Source organism: Crocodylus porosus, unplaced genomic scaffold (genome assembly GCF_001723895.1).
Source record: "Crocodylus porosus isolate Cpor-Errol unplaced genomic scaffold, CroPor_comp1, whole genome shotgun sequence".
Lineage (NCBI taxonomy): Eukaryota > Metazoa > Chordata > Crocodylia > Crocodylidae > Crocodylus > Crocodylus porosus.
In genome coordinates, this window is record NW_017728950.1 from 44951081 (window position 1) to 44975717 (window position 24637).

Here is a 24637-nt window from a genome sequence, read left to right on the forward strand (position 1 = left end):
CTGCAAGGTAGAAAATGGATAAGGGGAGAGGATTTCAATCTCTGGTCATATGAGCATTTTCATTAGCAATACTGGGCCCCTGGAAGTGCCACATACTTTGGCATTTGCACCTTTTGTTTTTAGTATTTATATAATAAAGATTTAAAAAGGTAACAGCCTTTCTCCTCTCTCACATGCAGGTTTATGCTCTAAGTCAGTTTTAAGCATTTCAAATCACTTTGGAGCTCTTAAAAATTTTACCCTAAGGGATGAGCAGACCAGTTTAAATTAATCTCCCTTTTAGATGTTTCTTCAATTGTTTAATTTCTTCTCCCACCCTGTCATTATTTTTCATTTTTACTGGGATGAGAAATGCTGAGTGTGATGAGAAAGGCTGTTCTCCAGATAGTTATCAGGTGCCTGTTTGGGCGTTGATCCACAGATACTCTGGTTTTACTGGCCATGCTACTTTCTTATGCGGCAGTTTAAATTCTTTCCCGTGAAGATAAAATGTGACTTAAAGTCTTAGATTTCTAGCTCACACATCCTATACAACAGGTTTTATTCTGTGTGACTTTCTCTTTCCCTGCTCCCACCCCCTTTCACTTCCAGGTGTATTTGCGGGAAGGTAGCTTGTGTCCCTTTTGCGCAGCTAAATATATTTAGTTTCATTAATAGAGTCAAAGATGGTTATTGTACTTGGGCCATTGACTTTCATCTAGTAATTCATGCCTTGATCCCAATAATCTGTGGATTGAATTACATTTATTTTCTACAAAGATAACCATACTTAATTTAAAGTAAGTTTGCGATACATAGAGATCTAGCAGTAGCGAAGCAACATAGACCATAATTAGCAACACCCACACCCCCCAAAAAATCCCAACCCTATTTTACATTTTGACTTTACTAGGAATTATATCTTGATTAACTGAGGGTTCAACTGGGCCCTAGCAGTTAAATAGGACATTCTCTAAGGCTGCAAACAGACATCACATTTATCCTGGGTTAAACTATTATTTTCCCAGAACAAAGTGCAGTCGTACAGATATCCATGTCCATTGTTCCAGGATAAATCCTAAAAAAGCCTCTGGGATATGAGAAAGTAACAGTTTATCCTAGGATATTGCAAAGTACATCTATACAGTTACCCTGGTATTGTATCATTGAATCAGTGGAAGAAAAGTGGCACTGCATTCAGCTGCTTACTAAACCGATTAGAAGTGTGATGTTTGTACGCACCAATTTTAGGATATATTTGGTCTGGGACAAACACAGGACCATCTTATCCAGGGACAAATGCAGCATCTGTTGCTAACTTAAGATGAAAGACAGCATTTTAATAGTTATATTTATGCAGCTTATGTGGTTTTACGCGTGCTCTCAAACAAAACTATCTTAAGTTTCTATAAAGTCTACTAAGTTGGCACTTCCTTTCTTATTTTTCAATGAAATACATAAAAATGAAGGTAACACTTTTTTTTAATTTTAAAGGGTACAGCTGTAGTCATCAGGCACTGTGGTAATAGCCAGGTGTTCTTTTGCTTAGCCAAAGGGCTATTCTGTATGCTGTGCCATTGGACAATCATTCGAAAAACCTAGAAAGCTCAGACAGCAGAAATCTGTGCTCAACATGGTAGCTCTTTTTTTGGCTCAGATAGTTATGGTTTCTAGAATATATATATATATATATAGAGAGAGAGAGAGAGAGAGAGAGAGCCTTCAGTTCCAAAAAATCAAAGCTTTCTCCTGATACTTCAGGGACAATATTCTTCTCTAAAAAAAGGGAAAACTCCCTGGTGCCAGTACAATGGTTGTTCCCAATATGAGTTTTACTATGGCAGTGTATTCATCAGACTTTCAAACAAAAACATAATAACAATAATGATAATTAATATAAACAATGATGTATTGGAGTACTGTCCAGCCTTGTATTGTTTTCTCCCAAACAGGAAACCTGCTTTCCATACAAGAGAAAAGATTGGGTTTTTTTATTTATTTTTTAGTATTTACTCATAATAATGACCAAGGTGCATAGAAAAAAATATATATAAAAGAATATATATATGCATGCCATTGAGGAAAAGTCTTCTTTCACTCTGTGTGTGTGCACGTGTGTGTGTGTGCACGTGCGCATCTACATATCTATATATCTATATATCCATGCCATCGAGGAAAAGTCTTCTTTCACTCTGTGTGTGTGCACGTGTGTGTGTGTGCACGTGCGCATCTACATATCTATATATCTATATATCCATGCCATCGAGGAAAAGTCTTCTTTCACTGCATAACCCCACTGAGGTTAAAGAAACAAATCAAGATTCCACAATATCCTCACATCAGTTTATACAGTACTGAACTTCAGGCGTTTGCTAGTGACAATAATAAAGAAGAAGAAGAATGAAGAAACAAAGATCACTTGTTAAAATTACTATTTTTTCATTACTGGAACATAGTGCACTTTTGGTGAGTAGCAAGAGCTGAAGCTCTTAGAGCCAGGCCTCCAACTGATGTAAATTAGTATAGCATAACTGAAGTCAGGGGAGCTACACTGATTCATGCTAGATGAGAATCTAACCCTTGATGTTTACAAAGCAATTATTTGGAGATGGTACCTGTACTCACTGGGCGTCACCATCTGGCTACTTGTGCTTCATCAGATGCTACATATGGAAGGACATTTGGTTAGGAAGTAGCTTCATCACACTTGTAAGTCAAAACACTTCCCTCATTCCCAGGAGTCCAACTAGAGTGGAGGACTTGCTGAAAAGGGAATTTATACTAAAAATAAACATAACTATATCTATTTAGCATCCTTCTGGAATTCCACTGACATTGAACAAAAATCTGGCTTGCAGTAGGAAACCAAAATTCTTTATTAAATTAGGATAATTACATTCCAGGAAAAGATACGCTGAATAATAATTTCACCACAAGCCTAATTTTCCATTGCTTTATAGATGCAAGTATGTATATCAATGTAGACAGATTCTAAAACATCAAGAAGAGAGAAAGGAGCTTTTTGCATTCACTTCATACAAGCGCAAATGATTTAGATGAGGTGTAGGAGAATGGAGAATCAAGCTCTGTGCTTATTAGAAATCAGTGAAAATACCCTGAAGACTGACAAAAGATTTGCATGTAAGAATGCCTTTGCAGCAGTGAAGCTTTTAAATAGCAACACAAATGTTTCTTAGTCTATTCTTTATTTTTATATAAAAAAGAAGCTTCGTTCATTAACCTGTGCTTAAACTGACAGAGTAAGGAAAATGGGTAGCATAACAGTAATAATTAATTTGACCAGAGGCCTTCTTGTCTACAAATTTACATGGAATAGTGCAAAAGGTTGAGGGGAAAGAGGTGATAATCATAGCTTCCCATAAAAAAAAGTTTCCAAAGCTCTAAAATGGAGAGTCCAAGATTCATCAATCCTGCATTAATATTTTTTCCTCATAATGCACTTTTTCAATAGTTGATTATAGGCTGATAGGGCATAATACAAAACACCTATTCTTCTGCTGTAGAGCCTCACCAGAAGCCATGTTGTGTTTGAATTATCAGCCTGAAAACTGATATGGTGGGTGAAAAAGGTTTAAATTGAAAAAGTGAGTTGCCTGATAAATTTCTTTCAGCTAAATGGCTGTTCTTCTGCTGTTCTGTAGAGAAAAGTTCTGCATTTGCCAAAAGCAATTGCAAGAAGGAAAGAACTGAAATTTGTTGATATATTAAAGCAGTCTACTTTGTTTTCTCACTTTGCAATCCACTTGCAGAAACAAGTCTTTAAAGACTTTAAGGATAGCAAAATAACATTTCAAAAGATCTGTGGGAGGAAAGAGAATTAGGCTTTAATTCTTCTTTTTTTAATCTGGGCTTCAATGCAAATCCTGAGGGACTCTCTGTTTCCATGTGTAGTTATTATTGGTTATTTCTATTCTAGTAACAACTATACATGATCTCATTAAAGATCTCATGTCACTAAGCATTAAAAAAACAGATAGTACAGGGACAATCTCTGTCCCAGAAAGCTCACAATCCGTACACCATACATAAGCAACAATTAAAGAAATGAAGGTAGGAAGAGGGAAAGCAAGGTAGTGGTCATCTCATTTGTCTCCAGTAGTCACAACCAAATCCAAGCCAGGATACCAGATGAAAATGATTCCCCTGAAGCTTGTAGACACTGCTTTCTCCTAGTATGCTCTTTCTCATGTAGTATATATGGGCAACCATTGTCTGTTTTATGTTTTACTTACTCTTGCTATTGTATCGTTGCCATCCTTGTAATAAAGACAGCCAGCTGAGGAGTCACTTGGTCATAGAATGGCTCACATCAAAGTTCATTTTCTCTGAGTTCAAACTTTAATTAATAAAATACAGAACTAGCCAAGTTTTCCAATTTGTGTGTTTGAATAATAATAGGCAAATATGGGAGTTCAATAAATCACCTACTAATAGCCCTTAGGGACTCCATGGCTATACAACAGAGTTGCTATCTCAAGTCTTGTTACAGAAGCTTGGATTTTATTTAAAATCATATATGTGATAAGGCAAATTAAGAATTGTGTCATTTCTAGTTGGATAAATGATTAAGAACCAGCTGTGCCTGTGAACTTACAAGTTGAAATGCAAGTCTCAAAATTTGTTGATGCTTTTTTTGGCATGGAGAAAGTAGGTATCGGTACCTAATATGAAATGATGTTGCAAAGGGCAAGTTAAGCAATTTGTTGAGGCTTTTTTGGCATGGAGAAAGTAAATATCAGTACCTAATATGAAATAATGTTGCAAAGGGCAAGTTAGCACTTTGTTTGCCAAATTAACTTTCAAAGACTGTGTAGGTGACCAAGTTTGACTCTCTACACATAAATCTTTCATGATTGACAGGCTGCTCTAAAATAGCTTTGTTGAGAAAGATAATCTTTGGCAGGCAGCTTCAGAAGTTTGAAACTCTGGAAGGGATGAAAAGAAAACCCCACTTCTGCACTGAAATGGATTGGCACCTTTGTGAAATTTGCCTGGGAATTATAAGCTATTTACTGTATTCTGTGTTGTTTTTTCTTTTACCATGTCCCCTGTGGTTCCTTTTATCTATATGGTATTTTGCACATAAAATGTGAAATAGTGAAACATTGTGGGGGGGAGGTTAGAAAGTTCTGTCCACTCCTGTTTTATTGTAAGTTGGGAGTATTAGTTTTGTGGTACCTAAATTCATGGGTATATATTTTATGGGAAAGCCCAATGACATGTTCAGTGTGCTTCTTCAAGCGCTCTGTGTTTCTGCTTAATTCACAACTTTGTAGGGTATGAATCAGTCCCTTTGTATAACTCTTAATCACCTTTTTAACCTAAATAATGCAACGTGGCTTTTATTTATGGTTGGTCATCATCTTAATTATGTAAACCTACTCAAAGAAATAGCGGAGTACTTGCCTAAAAGCTGCTTGTCAGCCACTGGTTGGCTCAAAAGACAGAGTTTTTTCGCTGGGTAGAAGCAGCTGAAACAGAAAATATACAGGCAGCTCATTTCATATTTAAGTCAAAAGCAAGTGCTGACACCACTGTGTGATATGGACAAGTGATGCTTGATGTCAAGATGTGAAACTGAAGGAAAAATAGCCTGGCAGAATAGTGCCTTTTTTAAAATACACTTTTTTCTTAATTTATAGTGAGAGGTCAAGGAAAAATGAGACTTCCCTTTGTTATTTGTTGACCATTCAAGCTATGCTTTCTGTGCGTGTAGTGGTCAAATGGAATTGATAGAAAGCCCTTGTGCGCTTATTTGTCTTCCACAGGGTGAAGTGAAGAAGTAAAGTCTCCCAGCTGAACTACTATGAGGTCAGAAGCCTTGCTGCTATATTTCACACTGCTACACTTTGCTGGGGCTGGTTTCCCAGAAGATTCTGAGCCAATCAGTATTTCGCATGGCAACTGTGAGTATGAAAAGCCCAACACAGTTATTTTTTCACATGCCAAGGAGGAATATACTGATCAGTGAGTTTCAGAACTACAAAGCTTTCGTTGATCTGACGTGAACTGTGTTTCTTCCTGATGTCTCATCAGATCAGCCAATATACATTCCCAGAATGATAAAACTAGAGCAGAATACTTCTGCACTAGTCTGTGATGGCTGAGTGGTGAGCTGCTTGCTTTTCCTCCAAAGGAATAACCTACACTTGTCTTTCTGCAATGCAGTCAGTCCCACATTTCCTTTTTCTATCAAGTAGCAAGTAAAGGATGCTTCTTTTTCATGACCACATATTTCTCCCCAGAACTGCAAAAGCAGAGTTACTGAGAATCAACTGCATGCCAATAAGTATTGAGTGTAAGGCTGCAGGAGATCTATGTTGCACTGGACCTTGAAGTAATTTAGTAGGCCTAAATAAATAACCAAATTTGTTTTCTCAACCTCTGATGGATCTTTCTCCCACTTAGCCCTTGGACTCTTTGCAGTAGAGCCAGGTGAAAAACTTGACAAAGAAAAAATAGTCAATAAAAGCCAGAAATTTTTGCAATAATATTTTTTTAAACAGAGACAATTGGCAGCCTGACAGAAGATAACACATGGTGTTCCCAGTCATCACTGAGACATACTGGACACAGTGTAAGGAGCTGACTGTAGCCAAGACCATTAGTTCTTCACTGTTGTGGTTACCTGAATTAAATCTTAATGATTACTTCTAGCCCCTGTGTGCCCAGAAGTTCAGGGTTGGTGTATCACTTCTGAATTTATGAAAGTGCAGTCAGAAATGACAGGTCAACAGTCTCAATCTATGTTGAGAAATAAAGTTTCTACCTCTCTGTCATGAAATGCTTAAATGAGCGAGTGCAAACATGTAGGCCACAACTCTCTTGAGAGCAGTAAGATTAAAAAGGAAAAACAATGTTTAACAGAGGAAGACTTTGAATTTTAAATATTAGTACTGTCAAGTAACTCTTGGTCACAAAACTTAACCTTCTAAACATATATTTCTTTGATTTTTGTTAATCTATTTACCCAGGACTTCTCAGTAACTGGTTTTACACCTGGGCTAATGAAGCAGAAAGGTATGAAATGACTTGCCCAATGTCACACAGCGAGTCAAGTAGCTTGGTCAAGATTAGTAAAGAGGACTCTGTTAGAAAGAGTTAACAGAAAATAAGAGCAGTAGCCCAGTCTTTCAAGAAATAATCCCTGGAGTTAGTTCCATTTATCAAAAGAAAACACATTTTGAGGAAGGGTTAATGTTTGGCCAGGTGCCAGTTATTGCTGCATAATGAGCATGGACAATACTTATGCTGTCTGGAGCTGCTGTATTTCTGCTTGCTCTTACTTTGTGTGTTCTGGGGGGGTTTTCTGATTGCCTTTCTTCCTGGGAACTGGTTGTGTAGCCTTTGTATCTACATGCTACCAGTATACATGCATTAGAAAGGCAGTGAATAGACAGACAAAGCTCTCAGTCAGACATGTTCTCAAGCTATCTCTTATTGTAGGGTCTATACACAGATTGCATGTCACACATCCATTAGTGCACATTGAAGAGACCATGAGTGGAGTGAATAAGTGCTGTCACTGCCTGTCAGAGTTGGCGGTGAAAGTTGGCTTACTCGTAGTACATATCTGGACCATGGCTTTCAGTTGGCATTGTTGTCCAGCTGCCAGGAAAATTGTACTACCAGACATGTTGCCAAAATAATGCAGCCACCTTTTTTTACTTAATAAAGTTCAGTTCATGACTACCTACAGCTTTTAAAAAATACTTAGACCTGCCCTACAATGGTAGCCCAATCCTCTAGGAAACAGCTGACAGTTTTCTACCTAACAGCGCCAAGTTTTTTGCTCTAACCACTTACCAACCCAGCCATTGCAGTGATTGATGGACTACTGTAAAATAGCTTTGTCCTGAAAGATACACTTGGCAGGCAGCATCCAGCATTTAAAACGCTGCAAGGGATGAAAGGCAAACTGTGTGAAAGTGCTGAGTACCTGTATGCCAAGAGCTTTCAGAGCAGTTCTATGGTCTCAAAAATCACAATTTTGGTTTTCTAAAAACATAACGACTTTCTCTGCGACAACTGCAAACAGTGTTTATAACCTCGTTGAGCTATGCAACCTACTGTGCTATTACTTTAGGACCTCAGACTGCTTTGTGGGGGAAAGAGAGAGAGCAAGAGCAGGAACTATACATTTTGGTAGTGGTGTTGGTGATAAAATATTCCATGTTAAGATGATTTCATGACGTGATCTTCTATCTCTCGTCTCTCTCCCCAATCCTATTCTCATGTCACAGATACAAAACAGTATCCGGTGTTTGTGGGTCACAAGCCGGGACGGAACGCCACACAGAGGCACAGGCTGGACATCCAGCTGATCTTAATAATGAACAGAACTCTCTACATTGCTGCTAGGTCAGTACTGCTTTGCTGACTCCCTTCTTGCTGCTCTGAGCAAAAGTGGATATTCTGAATTCATTTCTCCCAGACATTTTTTTTAGATGTTATCACATTTGGAGGACATCACACTGTCTATAATACATGAAAAGCCATGTTAGTTAGTCATCTAACACAGTTCAATCCTGAAAGGTACTGAGTATGTGCAGAACTCACTTTAACCCATCAGTGTGAAAGGCACTGAACACCCAATGAACTGTTTAGCACCTGGGAGAATAGAGTCCATAGTTTATTTCCTTAAAGAATTTCTGATTTTGTTTGAGTGTACAATTAATTACATATTTTGGAAAACAAACACAAGTGATCCATTGTGTGCATGAATACATATTTGAATAAGAGTAATTAAAGTTTAATGTTGCTTTCCAGGCATCTTTTGTTATAAAGCAAAACAAAAAGGAGGAGAGAAATATTTACTGCTATTCTGTTGAACAGCCAACAAGGTTAACTGAATTTATTTTCTGGATTTCTTTTTTAGCTAAAGAGGTATATAGGCACAGCGCATGCATTATTTTGTGTAAATTGGCATAGCACTATCAGATTCCCTGGGAGCTATACATAGATATCAGTTGCGGACCTCACACAACTGTATATAAACACGTTTTTTCCCCCCAAACATGTAAACTTTTTAAAAGCTAACAGAGGTCTTTACTTACTGTTATTACTACACTACGCATAAATGTCTCACAGTGGTGCCTTGCCAGCAGGTACATAAGGAATACAGGTAAGAGCAGATAAGTCAGAGTCATTAGGGGTGCATCTACACAAAATGTTTACTGCACCATAGACTAATTAGCTGCTTAGTAAACATTGTTCATCTACACATGTGCCCCTATTAGGCTGGAGTAAACTAATTAACTCCACAGCACAGTAAATACAAGTACTATCCTGCTGCAGGATTTTTTACTCTGCAGAAATGCACGTGTAAACACTGCCCCAGCTGGCTGGGGCACAAGGACACTTCAGTGCTGGGGCTGTCTCCTGGCTAGTCCTGCTCTGGAGCACCCTCATGCCCCAGCCAGCCCTTCCACAGCACATTGAACCAAGGGGAGCAGCCCCAGGCTGGCAAGAACTCTTTGCTAACTGGAGCTGTTCCAACCAGGCTTAATATGCTGCAATCCTGGGCACATGTTAAAACAGCACACCTGGGAGCAATAAACTCCAGAGAAATAAGCACCAGAGTCAGCCTTAGTTGACTGATTGCTTACATTGATGAGTAGAAGTGTTGAATAAGGAAGCGACATTTTTAAATAGCCACTTTTTCTGACCATATCTGCATTTTTAAGGTGCTTCATCAGTGGAGTAAGTTTTGGATTTAACTGCTAAGCTTATTTCTCTCTAACTGGTTTTCATGATTGGTTTGCCCTTCCACCGTATCTTGTAGTTTCTTTATAGTATTCCTTTTCTTCAGCAAGTTCTTCCCAAAGTCACCATCCATTAAAAAAATGTATGCAGTCTTAGAGCTATGACAGTTTAGGGTGTAGGAGTTTTTAATTAAGAATATAATTTGCTAAACAGGGCCAGTTTATCTTTTATTTTTTAATATAACCTTTCTTGACAGTCCCTATATTCTATTGGCCTGATCCTTCCATTTGCATTAACCATCTCCTAAATATTACAGACTGTGTTTTGGATGTTTGCAACTCCAGCCCCACAAAACACCGGGTCTCAAACTCTGATGCTCAGCAGGGCAACACGTTGCACTCTTGTAAGCTTCATGTCTTAGGAAAGAGTGCACAGCCCCAATAAACACCTGGCCATGCAGCAGTGGGATAGGGAATGAAACTGGGAGCTTCAATATAACCCCAAACCTTGTACCTCTAACAGGCTGTAGCTGCTGAGATAGCTCTTGATGTGTGAACACCCAGTATGATTTGTTTCTCCCCATGGAGTGTTTTGGGCTGGAGGACTCATGCACTCACTGGTCATACCTCTTCCAGTTGTCCAGTCTTAAACTTTCCTTTCAGTCTTCTGTCAAGAAGAAACATGGAATTTGGCTTTCTGGCACAGAAAGTATGCAGAGAGCCCTAATAAGGGCTTTCCACGCTGTGCCTTCCTGTAAAAACACAGCATTTATGTGTTTTGACCCTTGTGTGGTTATGTATATGTAAGAAAGAAAGGGTGGGGGTATAAGGTGGCAGCAGGGTTTTCTTCTGTTTTATGACTGAGTTTCTTTCTTTCTCTCTCCCTTTCGCAATTGTCAAATTATTTGCTGTGAACATTAAGGAAAATCTGCTTTGTTCACTTTACTCTTTTGTACCCAAAGTTTATTCCCAGGGTAACTTGTAGGTGCACAAGTTATTTAAAAAAAATCTGTGTGTACATGTGCATGTGCACATATGCATGGAACATATAATAAGTAATATGTAAATGTACACACATGCATGTATAAAATGTGATATTCAAATAGAAAAGTGCTCAGTTATTACCAAGAACTAACAACCTGCAAAAAAAGAGCTAATCCGTTTTAATTTCTACAAACACAGCAAATGTTCTTATAACTTTTTTTGTTTCATAACTTTAAAATTCTTAAGTGGATACTTTTCCTTCTCAAAACCATATTGAAAAAAAATCCCTGCTGGGCTGAGCAGCCTATGTAAAAAATGCTAAAATTCAAAGGTCATTTTTGTCTTCAAGTGATAAACTCTAGAAAATGACTCATCTTTCATAATTAACTGGAGTGAAAGTTTATACCTATAACACTGCATCTCCTTTAGTGGTGGCAATAAACTTGTAGACTGAAGCAAATGTGAACACAGTCAAGGGTGTTCATTAATGAGCTTTGTAACAGGATTAATTAAAAATTGTAGTTAGCATAAATCCCTTAGCTATGATATCAGATGCTTCTTTTATGCTGGGTTTGGTTTTTTTTTGGTGTCTCATTGCAGTGATGCTAAGTTTACATTTATGCCCCACCACCTGAAGAACAGTCAAAACAAATTATTAAACATTGAGGGTTTTTTGAGAAAATCAAGTGCTTGGTTTTCACTCTGCAGTCAGTTTCCTTGAGGAAAATGGGGACAACCTCAGCTATGAGATCACCTAGCAATCCACTACTGATTTGACTGCCATACAACACAAGCTCTGTTGGATGCCTGGTTGTGCAAATGGGGCAGGAGGGTCTGTCTGAGGCTTCTGTACTGACTTCTAAAGCCACCACAATGCATTTTATAAAGAGTTCAGTGCAAATTCCAGGCTGGATATCCAAATCGGCATAACTCCACTGCTACACAAGCTTGACAGTCTGTCCCCTCCAGCCGTAAAGGGGAAGCCACAGAATCACAAACATACACTTTGCCTGAAGTTCACTGTCTCCTCTTCCTGTTGCCTTGTTTGGTGCTTGTTTTTGCTCACATGATCGGTCACCTCCCATATGTACATACAGAATGGTTCACTGAGCCCCTGCCATACCAGAATGATCGCCTCCTCCTTTGCAGTTATTATACATTTCCAGACATTGCACTGAATGACCAAGGGTCAGGCTCAGCCAGTGTCATTATTTAAATTCTCTTCCTCCACAAGATTATGCCATGGCAACAAAATTCAGTTCTGCTGACTGGAGGTGGGAAAAACGGAAGCACTAGGATTAAGTCAATTTGTGTTAGAATAACTTAATTAGCAGAGAGCTATACACATACCACAGCCAGTAGGTACTGGGAGTTAGGAAGCATTGGGGAAGGAAAGGCAAAACAGTCCCTTATTGTCTGTAGTTAAAGAACTTTCACAAGCATTTGACACTTCTTTTCATTTTTGCCAACACTGTGGGCAGCTACACTTTAAATGCTACACGTGGAATGATTTACACTTATCTTGAAATCACATTTCATCAAGGTAATTCCATAAATTGGCATCTGAATTCTCCTTGGGGCATTTGATAAGCCAGGAGGCAAATCACTTAAAGGTGGCAGGGTTTGAGCGGTGCTAAAGTGGCTCAAGTTCCTGTCTGAATTGTACCACTTTATTTTTAATTGTTTTGTTTTAAAAAGCCCACTACAAACCAAAACTGATAATTAACACAAAAAGCTGTGCCAGAAGAGGGCCAATTGGAACACTTTTTGAGGTGTTGCCAATGCATAATAAGCAGTTGTTAATTTACAATTCAGATTTTTGCTTCTACTTGTATATAGTAGCACCAATAGGCACTAAGAATATTCTATATCAAACAGAAATGTTGTAGTCATCTGTAAAGCCAGTATCAAGCTAATAAGTAATTTTATTCCAGCACTAATGCTGAATGTACATCCACCATTAAAGTCAAGCGAATAATAAGCTGAGGCATTAAACCTCTCGTGAAAGTAAGTGACAGTTCTGGTTTGTACTGAAGACTGGAGGAAAAAAACCCTCCTTGGTTTGGCATCTTATAAAGCAAACTGCCTCCAGTGCAGGCGAAAAAAGTGGAATTTTTTAAAAGCCAGATTCCATTAACAATGCTTCCTTTTCTCCATGTGAGAGAAGTGTTGCTTATTATTCTTCTTACAGCATAGTGTTTTGCATCTGCCTTAGTTAGAGGCTAATATTGTTTCCCCCAAACCTACTAAAATGAAGTTAATCTTGAAAGCAGAGACTTTCAAAATGGAAACAGTCTGCATCCTACTTTCAACAGACTCCTATGGAGACTACTTTCAAGCTGTGGATCATTTTCCAGCTGCACAACTTCCTGCATTTTTGAAAAAGCCAATGTTATTTCAAGGAAAAATGAGTTGCTGAGTATTTTTCACCCTTCCTCTCCAGTTTGGTGCAGCTCCTACTGCTTTTTATTCATTTATTTGTTTTAAATTCTATGCCCCAGACAAAAGTGTCCTTGTGCTCAGCTCTTGCAGAAGGGGAATGTTTAAAAATATCCCTCTACCTGTGTGCCTTAGTCTATTTCCTATTTCTAAGGAGTGACTGGCAGCTAATTGTAGAGAAAGCCAGGTTCTCAGCCAAACAGGAAGGTGAACACAAGCAAGAACTGTAAACTTCTCCGAGGGCATATTTTAGAGCTTAATTTGGCCATCAACCTGTGAAGAGAAAAATGACTTCTGGAAACAATTTTGTTGCTGTCAACCTTTTCCTTTCCATTTTGTCAATCAAATCAGCATGGCTGAAATTGGAAGCATAATTAAAAAAAAAAGCATTAACTTCCCTTTAACCCTGAATGAGTAAATATGGCACACTGAATACCCAAGAAGCTGGCAAAGGCTTGTCTAAGCAAGATTGTAGATGATTTGAGGATGCATAAAAAATCAGCACAACAAGCCTGAAGAGATTTGGAACTAGTTTTCCTTCCTAAACCTCATGCATACAAATCATCTGGGGGGGGGAAGAATTTTGATGCAACTCTTTTTTAAAATTTTCCTTCATCTTCAATGTAAAACAAGACAGCTTGTATACACTGGTACATTATCAGAAGAAGCAGACTATGCAGTCAGTAATGTTCTGTTGTACGGTCCCTGGTCTTTTTTGTGTGAGCTATGGGTTATCTTATGGGAGATAACTCTTTCAGTGGAAAATGAACTGTCTGACTACTTATTTGACTTTGCATTCATTTATCTTTGTTTACAGGGACCATATTTATACTGTTGATATGGACACATCACATACAGAAGAAATTTATTTTAGCAAAGTAAGTAGCTTTTATCATCATCCTGAAACCAAGGACACTAGAAAAGGCAGACAATAAATAGGAAGAGGACACTGTTTCAAATAGCTTGCCAGCATTGCTGTACAAACTATAATAATCAAGTAAGATGGCATTACTAATCATATTTGGGGAAAGCTGGAATAGCAATCATGTCCTCTGTGAGTTTCTGATAAGTGATTTAGCTGAGTTGATAAGTAATCCATCCTGAAATACACTGAGGTCCCTGGTGGAATATTCATCAAACATCTATTCATTTGTATTCTGTATCTTTCTATAATTGCTCTACCATACTAATTAAGTGTACTGAAACTTTCTTCATAAAAGGCAAACTCTGCATATGTCTATATTGCCTCTGCAGCAGTCTCAAGACCACCACCAAGAAGCCAACCATACCCACATCCCTGTTGAAAAAATGTTCTGTGGTCACCGTAAGTGCAGTGCCAGGTGCACCCAGAGTTGCCCTCAGATTCACAGCTGAGACTGAGTTCTCAAGAGCATCCTTGGGTGCAAGGCACAAAACAAATATACAACATTTTTTAGCAAGCAGTAAATGTCAAATGGGAGGAACTTGAAGGAGCTTGTTTCTGAGTGGTGGTCTCTGGTTCACTGTGGAGGTAGTACAGATGTACCTGTAATTATCATGTACAAATTTGTAGTTAGCCATACAAGCATGGCAAATAAAATATTACTTAAACATCAATTGAACCAAACCTGTGTTATATCCATGGGAAGTTATAGCCAAATGAAAAACAGTTTTGCTTGCATCTCTCTCCTGTGTGTTAACATGTATGTTGTTAGATATGGCCTCCTACTAGATTCTTTGTATTGCATGTACATTCTCTATTAGCCTGTCTTGTCGCTCTCCTTTTTTAAGCTATTTTGAAATATTTTCTCTTTACTAGGAATAGCAGCGTATAAATTAAATGAATGAATGAATAAACAAACAAATTTAAGCTCTGCAGTTTTCAATCAAGTTCTATAAAACTTCAAGTCATTAGATTTGACTATTCTACACTCAGCTACTTGGAAAGTTTAGGACAGATTTGATAATTTGGTAACAGTAGTCTGTGTATAATCCAGTTCAAACAGGAACAACAATCCAATCTGGGATATACACACAAGTCTTCCAGGGGAACAGTGTTAGCAGATAAAATCTTCAGTACTTTGATAGGTAGAGGGCTCTCTGAGCCTGTTAGCTGACTTGAAGTGAGAAGAATTATCTGAATTGGATTTCTTTGTCGTCTGAAACACACCTTGCCAATGCACATACTTTGATTTGATAACTAATGAGTTTATAGTCCATTAACAGCAATTTACTTTGCAAAACAACATCAAATTATAGGAAATGATGAGAAAAGAAAACAAAATACTTTTTAAAATGTGCGTACATTTAAAAAATCAGCTTGTTGCTAAGTTCACTTGTTTGGAGGCTTTAAAAATGAGATAGGTTTCTAGTTTAATGAATAGATAGCAACATAAAATTAAGTGAATGTTCTGCATCACTGGTCTTTCATTGTTATGGTGAATTAATCACAGAGAAAGGGTGCAGAAAGCTTTCAATAAATATATGTTCAGCAACTAGTCTCCCCTAGGGAACTCTTACTTCTGAAATCAAATGCAACAACCTCTGGGCTCTAATTGATTTCTTTCTTGATCCTTGCAGAAATTGACATGGAAATCTAGACAAGCTGATGTAGACACATGCAGAATGAAGGGAAAACATAAGGTAGGCAATTTTCATTTCTTCTGCAGCTGCCACTTTAGTTTAGTTTCTTGACTATTATCTCAGGCTGTTCTCTGTGATGTAGAATGGATCACGCCATTCACTTCTTTGCTAGTAATTGCTTTTTCCATCAACTTATTGAAAGCTTAAATTCGCAAAAATAGTTTGCTTTTAATGTGATGAAACATTACGACAGCAGCCACAGCAACATCATGACATACTTGGGAGCACCGAGGATTATGGACACAATGATAGATAAGCGGGCATTACCTAATATTGTCTCAGGTAGCTAACTGCTGCTGTCCATTCTCTACTTGGGGTTTCCTGAAGAGCAAATACAAACCCCTAATAAAAGGTATGTGTGTTCATAGATGCAGAGGGACTGATCCTTATCTCACATCAGTTGTACTGGAGTGTAAATTGTGACTAACATTGGTGATATCAATATCTGGCCCAGAGCTTCTGGAGCTGCCCCCCCCCCCCACACACACACATCTGTTTTACTTCCTTGACTAAGTATGATGTGCAGCTGTCTTAGAGCAGCAGATGTGAGAAGTGAGGCAGCCCTCAATCTTGAACAAAGCTACAACTTTCAAACAAAAGGTATCTATAAGAGAGAGAACAAAATCCAAACTACAATGTAAATATAATATCTAGGTTCCTAGCAACCCTTTTTTAAATGACTAGAATTTTATTTCATTACATTTCATTTTCTGTCAGTTAAAACATTGTTGAAACAAGGCCCAGAATATCACAATGGCTACCGGCCAGTTACATTTTAGATATGAGCATGAAAATCAGGGCACACAGATAAAGCCAGATATCCAGAATGTGCTGACTAAAATAATTTTTATTACTATTTTTCTTCAGGATGAGTGTCATAATTTTATTAAGGTTCTCCTAAAAAGAAACGAGGGTACCTTGTTTGTCTGTGGAACAAATGCCTTCAACCCTTCTTGTAGGAACTATAAGGTATGCATGTCTTCTTGGGTTTACAGTTGTGTTCTTACAAGTTATGTATGTACTGTGACTGTAGTCAGGAACATGAGATGCAACATTCAACATCACACAATTAGTCTTCACTCAGAATGTTGTTCAAGTTTTTGAGATTTGTCTGGATTGATGTAGACACTTCTTTGCAGTATTTCCAAATTCAAGTATGTTGCCACTTGACTTTGTCTTTCATAGTTGCAATGACATACAGTTTACTTCACACACACACGTTAGTTTTCCAGATGTTCGTTCTTAAGTACAGAGTTTACCTACTATGGGCACACTTTAAAGCAGAGTCCTTAAGATCTAAGTATCCTGTTGGAACAGACCATTTTGAATTCATCTCTTGTCATGTGTCCAGTCTTGAAGCCAGTGTGGAGCTTAGCTTTACAAAAATGGTATGTTTTTACTGCATCAGTTTGTGGCTATCTAAATACTTGGGAACCTGTGCAGGATTCCAAGAGGCTCTTCTGAAAGTGATTGATAGCAGATAACCACAGCGAAATGTAGAGGGGGTGAAGGAAGTGAGGAAAGTTGCCCACAGGCAGGGAAATAAGACAACCAAGAGTGCCCTTGTCCCAAGGGCTATTTCTAAACATTATTCAGAGGGAAGGAAGATTTAGTTGGTAATGATAAAAAAAAAAAAAAAACCCCAAAAAACCTGACCCTCCTTATACTCATACTTATATGAGTCAGTGGTAAAATTTCCATTGACTCAAAGTGCAGGATTGGGCCTAGAAGTGTAAAAATAAACTGAAAACTTCAGCAACCAAGAAAACAACTATGTCCATATCCACAAAGACCCTACCTCTCACCATCCTTTCTCTGCCACACTGGTTTATCGTCCACATCTTAAGGCAGTGATGAAATCACCTTAAGGTGGCTGAAACAATATGCTGAAGCTGCATATGCTAAATAATAAAATCATCCCCACTGGTTTATCATCTGTGATGGCTCAAACCTAGAAAGACCTATCTTTTTTTTCCTTCCTGTATAGGAAGTTTTTGTTTCAGGGATAAGTTCCTTTCCTCTTAACTATGTAATGCAAATTCTTTGTATAAAGGTGACAAAGTTTGCACTAGTTTGGGAACTCTCTCTTCCCTTTTTTTCTTCCCAGCCTCTCAGACACATCACACCATATCTCCCCAGAATGCAGCTAGGTTTCCTGTTTCCAGTTCTTTGTTTAATTATTCTAGCACTGCTTGCCATTGCTTAGCCCTCAATACAATTAATGCTGCTAACAAATCCCAAGTAGTCCCCTTGCTGGAAAGCTGTCTTTTAGTACAAATACAAATTTTTCTTGGCATCCTAACATGAGGGATATAAATGGTCCTCTTTATCCTTTCTGCAGATGTTTCATTCCCCATGATATATGGCCTATGCTGATTTCTTCACCTGTTGCCATGCTGTCAGAGCCTGCATGGGTAATATCTCTGGGGGCCTACAGAAGGTCACTCAGACACCTGCACTGACTTTTTCTGAATATATTTCTAGCATTGTGGATGGCACCAGGGCACTTGAGACATGCCAAACAGAAGATAAGGGCCATCCCTCTGTGCTGCAAAGTGGAAGTGCAGATGAACGTGAAATGCTTTGCTTTACATGGAGGAAAAGAACTCTGAAGCACAGCTCATTTTCTTTTACTGTCACTTTAAATGCTTTTCCATTCAAGAGTAAACACAACTGATTCCCTTCAGAAGATCTTGACAGAAAGGATACATGAAAGGAAACAAATGATGACAAATAGTCCACTGAATGACTTAGGTCTCATAACGTATGAGCCAAAAGTTGATTGGAGTAGCTTGATGGTGCTAGATAGATTATTTCTCATGCACTATGATTTTGTACTCTGATTTATACAGTATGTATTGTTCAAGTAAGTTGAATAGGTGAGAGGAATTTTACCCCAAAATAAATCATTGATCTTACTAGCTCTGCTATAATGAATCTTTAAACATATACACACTGGTCCTTTCCCTGTCATTTACTGAACCATCTTGGACTTCTGTACAAGGTTTAGCTGGTTATTTGTATAATTACCAGTACCTTATGCTGAATTAATTTCCCAGGGGTTTACACTTAAGTCTGACATTTTACAACTACTGCACAGATTAATTCTTGCTTGATAGTAAGAGGATTTTGTCTATGATGCATGCTTAATGGATACAGGAACGCATGGAAAGCAAATATTTCCAAATATGGAAAGCAGAACAAAAAATTGTGCAGTGATGCCAACCCCAACCTTAGATCGGCAGAATACAGAGATAGTAACCCCAAAATTAGGTGGGGGAGTTGTACAAACCAAAATCATCCTGATCTTCTTTTGGCTAGTATAGCCTGTATAACTTAGGAATGTTTGTCAGAACCACAGACCGCACAGGCATTAATAGTTCAATAGGAAGTTCATAAACAGATACACAAATCAGTGAAGGAATGTGTTAGAAGGGTGTCTATCTTCATGGGCACTCCTTCCTCCATAAATTATATAACATTTTGCTTTGTTCTTACCTCACAGCCAAAAGCACCTCTCCACCCTGAAATGAAAAGCATCATAAGTCATAATGCGGGTGACAAGTTCCTCTTTATCTCTTGAAGAGATTTAAATTGGGGTATTTTGGATTTTTTTCAGATGGATACACTGGAGTTCCTGGGCGATGAGTTTAGTGGAATGGCAAGGTGTCCCTATGATGCAAAACATGCCAATGTTGCACTGTTCGCAGGTAAATAAGGAGGAGTAAGAATAACGCATTTCTTTCCTTCTTCTGAGGTATGCTTGCCATAGTAAAGTACCTCTCATCTGAAATGCTGATTCTAAAATGTGGCAAAGTGAGTGAATAATGACTCAAAATAGGGGCATAAGGAAAGCATTAGTGCAGGAAGCTCTGCATGCTGTGGGGTTAACTTCTGTACCGTAAACAACATTGCCTAAACCTTCAGTTTCCTGACTCAATATTTCAGTTTTACTGAAATACGTTAATAAAAGCAAAATAATATTAGGCCAGATCAGAGTCAGGTAGAAGTACTACCCCACTACCTCTGTGAAAACCAAGGACAAAACTCATATTGACTTTAGTTGGAGCCATATATGGTCTCATGTTTCTTTAAAATGAAATTGATCTTCATAAGGCAATTCAGAGCTGGGTTGTTGCATTTTTTACTGGGATTGTGCCCTTCTCTGAATCCAAAAAGGAAGGTGAAGTGATGGGTTTTTTAAAAAGAAACATCTTACTGTTTCAGTATCAGTTGTGGTACAAGAAGGAAAAAATGTGTTAATCCAATAATAATTTATGCAGCATGCAACAGAATGCAATTAGATCTAATTTTTTTCATAGTTAAAAAAAGTAAGTGCTTGTAAATGGAGTTAATTTGGACCATTGATTATGAAATGGTATTTTGGTGTCTTTCCTTTATAGATTCCTGGTTAAATTGTTTCATTATTGAAATTGTGTTAGTGACCCCTCACTCACCCCATGTCAGTTTTGGCATGTAGTGGAAGTACAGACCCCTCTACGATGACATCACTGCCACTTTTGAACAAGTGTTTTGCTAGAAAACAGTGACCAGCTGCTTCTTGAAAAAAACTTTTTAGAAATCCATATGGAAGCTGAAATGTTCATAAAAAGTTCAGCCTCCCTTAACCAGATATCAGTGCTGCACACAAAAGGTCACAATGCCACCTACAGTGTCTGAACTGACATGCTGTTAGATAAGGAAGAGGTCCTATAATGGTGTAATTTAATTTCAAAATAATAATAAGCAATCTCTTAAAAAGAGAAGGATTTTGAGTGCTGTAGAATCCCCTTTCTCTTTATCAATTTGTTCTTGAATCAATAGACTTAAGGAAGACTTTTTAAAGAAACCCTGTGCTCTGTATTTCAGATAGCAGCTTCTGTGAATTAAATACTGTTCCCACACTCTAGAAATGTGCCATAGAAATGTCTCGCACATTCTTATAGTATGCTTTCATTTTAAGAATATTCCAAAGAGTAAGATATAGTGCAGGTTTCACAAATTAGATATTTGAAAAATGAGGTTCTGTATTTTAGGACTCACCAGTCCTCCTGGCTATCTCACATACAATAACTTAGGAACAGCCCATGAAAACATCCAACATGACAAACACAACATAAAGAAAAGGAAGGAGCTGACAGTCGTGTTCTCTTGGATCCCTATTAGCAATAGGAGAGGTTAGGAAAAGGAATTTACTAAAGACTGTGCTGAAGAAACAATTTTAAGAATTAGAAGGAGATTCAAAGGAGGAAGGAACTGTGGTAGCTGACAGGACAAGATGTCAATCAGGAGGTCAAGAAGAGTGAGTATACCGTGGAAATTTGGGCAGAAAAAGGTCATTAGATGCTTTGGTAAGAGTAATTTCAGTGTAATGGAGATGGCAGAAATTAGAGTGGCAAGGGTCCAAGTTGGAACTGGAAGAAAGGAAGTAGTAAACAATTGTTGAAGGGTGAATTTTTTGAACAGTCAGCAGTAAAAAATTCAGATGGCAATTTATTTTGCAAAACTGAATAGTCACAACTTGTGTTGTATTCGTTAGTTACATAAATCATCTAATGAGAGAAGAGAAACAGTAGTTTCCAACTTATATAACCAACCAACTTATCGTTGACCGTCCAAATCCCAAACAGTCTCAGTGATTATCTTTAATAATCTGAAGATGGACAGTTATTCACTGATGAACTCTATGGATCAGTTGAAATAAAAAAATTAAAGGGATGCTGACTTATCTGTACATAATTCAGAATTAGAGGTAAAATGTGTCAAACAAATTGTTATAAAATGGATCAAGTAAATTTACCAAGAATTGTGTTGAAAAGTTATGAAGAATGAATCCCCAGGAGCACCATTCATAGCAGCCAGGGTAGTTACTCTAGTTGACCTCCTTCTCTTTTCTTTGCATGTGTGACCCTTCGTACTATATAGCTATTACAGCTGATGTGTGTGAAGTGTAATTGGCCAAACAGGACTTAGCTGGAGGAAATGAATATGTGATTATGTTGAAATAAAGTCAGAGATCTATAGCTAAAAAAATATAGCTTTCTATTTTTAAGTTGATTTTATTTGTATGTTTTTATTGATCTTTCCCCCACTAAGAAAGCAAGACTAGTTTTAAACAGCAATATTCTGATTGGGATTGCATAGTGCAAAAATAAGACTGTAGATCTGTTTTTTCAAGCACTGTAGGGAAGTAAAATGCTGTCTTTTCTGGTTAGTTGGAAATAGGGTGAGTTAAGGCTAAAAGAAACCTCTGAAGAAGACTTCCCTTAACCATCATCCCAGCACTGATAAGTTTCAATCTAATACCTATCATATTTCCCACTGAGATAGATGCAGCCCATTCCCACTTCTCTTTGACACCATTGGGATATGAGTTACTGGGTTTATATTATGTTATATTGTTTGTGTTACCATGAAATATCATGGCTGCAAGACGTAGCTTACAAGATGTAATATCCCTGCAGCACAATGGCCCAAAACTGAATTTTGAAGTAGCTATCATATTAAACTGTTGTCAGTGCTAGCCCCTTTAAATTGTGATGTTTTGCTTCATTCTCTTGTCCTGGCTGTGCCATTTCACAGCCCTCCTGCAATGATCTTTGAGGGGTAAAAAAGTCTAATCATATAGAAGACATCCAAAAGCTTTTTGAGTATAAAAAATAGATATAAACCACAGTCTCCATTCAAGAATGGGTTTTCTTGTAGTATCCTGTACAGTGAGATTTTTTTTCTACTGCTCTTCTTCTCATGTTACTACACCACATTTGACTATTTTGTTCCATACTGTTGTACTTCTTTATTATACTTACAAGATCTTTCATTGTATATGTGCCTTTGAGCAGTAAGCATTGTAGCAGGCATTGCATAGTCTGAGGCTCTGTGCCACAGTCACAGGTAGTTGAACCAATGCTATAACCCCACGTCTTCATTAGTTCCTTGGAACCTCTGACTACGGTACGTGGGTAGTTGAGATGTTGCCACCTTTGCCATTGTTTGGCAGCCCCTGGTGGTAAGGACACAGCTGCTGGAATGTACATTTTTTCGCTATCAGGTATTTTCTTCAGCCTCTTGTACCACATCTATCATCATGTCTCCTTGGGTGTGGCACTGAGAGGTTGGGTGCTGGTGAGGAAGGTCACTGTATATTGGATATACAGAGGGTGTCTCACATCTTCAGTTCCTCTTAATCATTCTATGCTGCCAGCCACTGCCGTTATGATGTCAGGCAGAGTGATGCCAGCCAGCAGGTACGCACTGTTTAGGCTGGTAGGCTTCAGACATTTTGCGATACACTGACATTCAGAATCATTCAGAATGGGGTGAAGGCACTTAGCATGTATGGATCTCTCCTATATAGGACATGCATATTCAACTGAGGAGAAGCTGAAAGCAACGGCAATCGTTCAGATGCTGAAGGGCTAGCTCCCCATTTTGAGTTGGTCAGCTTATATAGTATGCTGTCACAAGCACTCACCGTTGCTTTTGTCATCATGGTGTGTTCTTTGTAGGAGAGGGCTCAACTGAGGGTGATTCCAAGGTAAACTAGATTTGGGCAGTAGGATAGTGGGGTCCCAGACCATGTAATGTTGAGCTGGCAGTTGGCCTCATGGTTTTTCAGGTGGAAGCCACATACTTATTTTATCACTGGGTTGGCACGTAATTGATGTAGTATGCAGTTAGGCCAAATGGTGCCTTGGTTAGGGTTTTTTTGACATGGTCAAAGCCAGTGTTTTGGGCTGTTATGCATAGGTCATCTGCATAGATGAAACATTTTGTTTCCATATCAATTGGTTGATTATTCATACAGGTGTCATATAACAGCAGTGCAAGTATGCTTCCTTGGGGGAGGCCATTAATCTGTCACCTCCATCTGCTTTACTTCAAATCTGGTTTGACCACAAAAAGTCTGTTTTCGTGCAGGGTTCATATCAGCTCTGTAAGATGTAGCGCTTTTGTCATTTCCAGGGTTTTGTGGAGGAGTTGCTGGTATATCGTCAGCAGCTGTTAGGTCGAAGAACACAGCTCCAATTATTTCTCCTCTTTCGAAACCATCCTCAATTTGTTGAGTTTGATTGAACAGCTGGCTCAGTGTTGTTTTTCCAGGGCAAAAGCCGCCCTGTTCCGGGATTAAGTGTTTTATCCATGTATGGGGCAAGCTAGTTCAGTATCACTTGTTCGTACAATTTCAACGTGTGACATAGCAGAGAGATAGATCTGAAGCTCTTTGGGTCAGATGGATCTTTCCATGGCTTTAGAAATGCTACTACCTGAGCATGTTGCCATATCTTTAAAATTTTTTGAATGGCTGTGCATGAGTTGTATAGGCAGAGGAGCCATTCTTGAGTCTGGGGTCTGAATTGCTTGATTTGTTCTTTAAGTATGTCATCCAGGCCAGCTGCTATTCCAGCCTTCAGTGCCTTTAATACCAACTCCATCATTGAGAATGGGTTTGTAAAACCCAGGTCTTTGGGGCATTTGTACCTTTCCAGTTTGAGGGTTTGTTTGGAGTTTTTTTGGTGTTCTTTTTTTTTTTGAGGGGGGGGAGGTTGTGTTTGTTTTTGGGGGGTTTTCCATTGAAAAGCATCTGGTAAGCAATTTGGTTAGCAGTGACATTATAATGTTGATCTGCCTTTTACTGATGATCTTAAAGGAGGGGAGATTGACACACATTAAAGCCCAGGAAGCAAGAAATACTAATAAGCATCAATTAGTCGGCTGCCCTCTAGTACTTTATAGTTAGACAAACTTACTGAAAATTAACATTTTTAGTCTCATATCTGTTTTTTGGATGGGATTTATAGATTAAAAACCTAATTTTTCTCAGGCATTGTTCTGGTCATATTAGATTACATTTCGGTGTTACGGTAGAGACATTCCCCGTGGAGCCA

The 24637-nt window shown here is 38.3% G+C and overlaps 1 protein-coding gene across 4 annotated transcripts in view; it reads left to right on the top strand.

Moving 5' to 3' along the window:
* The window catches only part of SEMA6A (semaphorin 6A), a 146887-nt gene that overhangs the window by 59072 nt on the left and 63178 nt on the right, over nucleotides 1-24637 (top strand). For 3 of the 4 annotated variants that reach the window (XM_019554918.1, XM_019554919.1, XM_019554920.1), the window contains exons 2-7: nucleotides 5769-5906; nucleotides 8244-8361; nucleotides 13945-14005; nucleotides 15687-15749; nucleotides 16617-16718; nucleotides 19369-19459. In XM_019554918.1, the coding sequence (XP_019410463.1) occupies nucleotides 5807-5906; nucleotides 8244-8361; nucleotides 13945-14005; nucleotides 15687-15749; nucleotides 16617-16718; nucleotides 19369-19459 (535 nt within the window). In that variant the 5' untranslated portion in view covers nucleotides 5769-5806. Of the gene's footprint in view, nucleotides 1-5768; nucleotides 5907-8243; nucleotides 8362-13944; nucleotides 14010-15686; nucleotides 15750-16616; nucleotides 16719-19368; nucleotides 19460-24637 lie in introns of those variants that run through there. The other variant, XM_019554921.1, reaches the window with a different exon arrangement.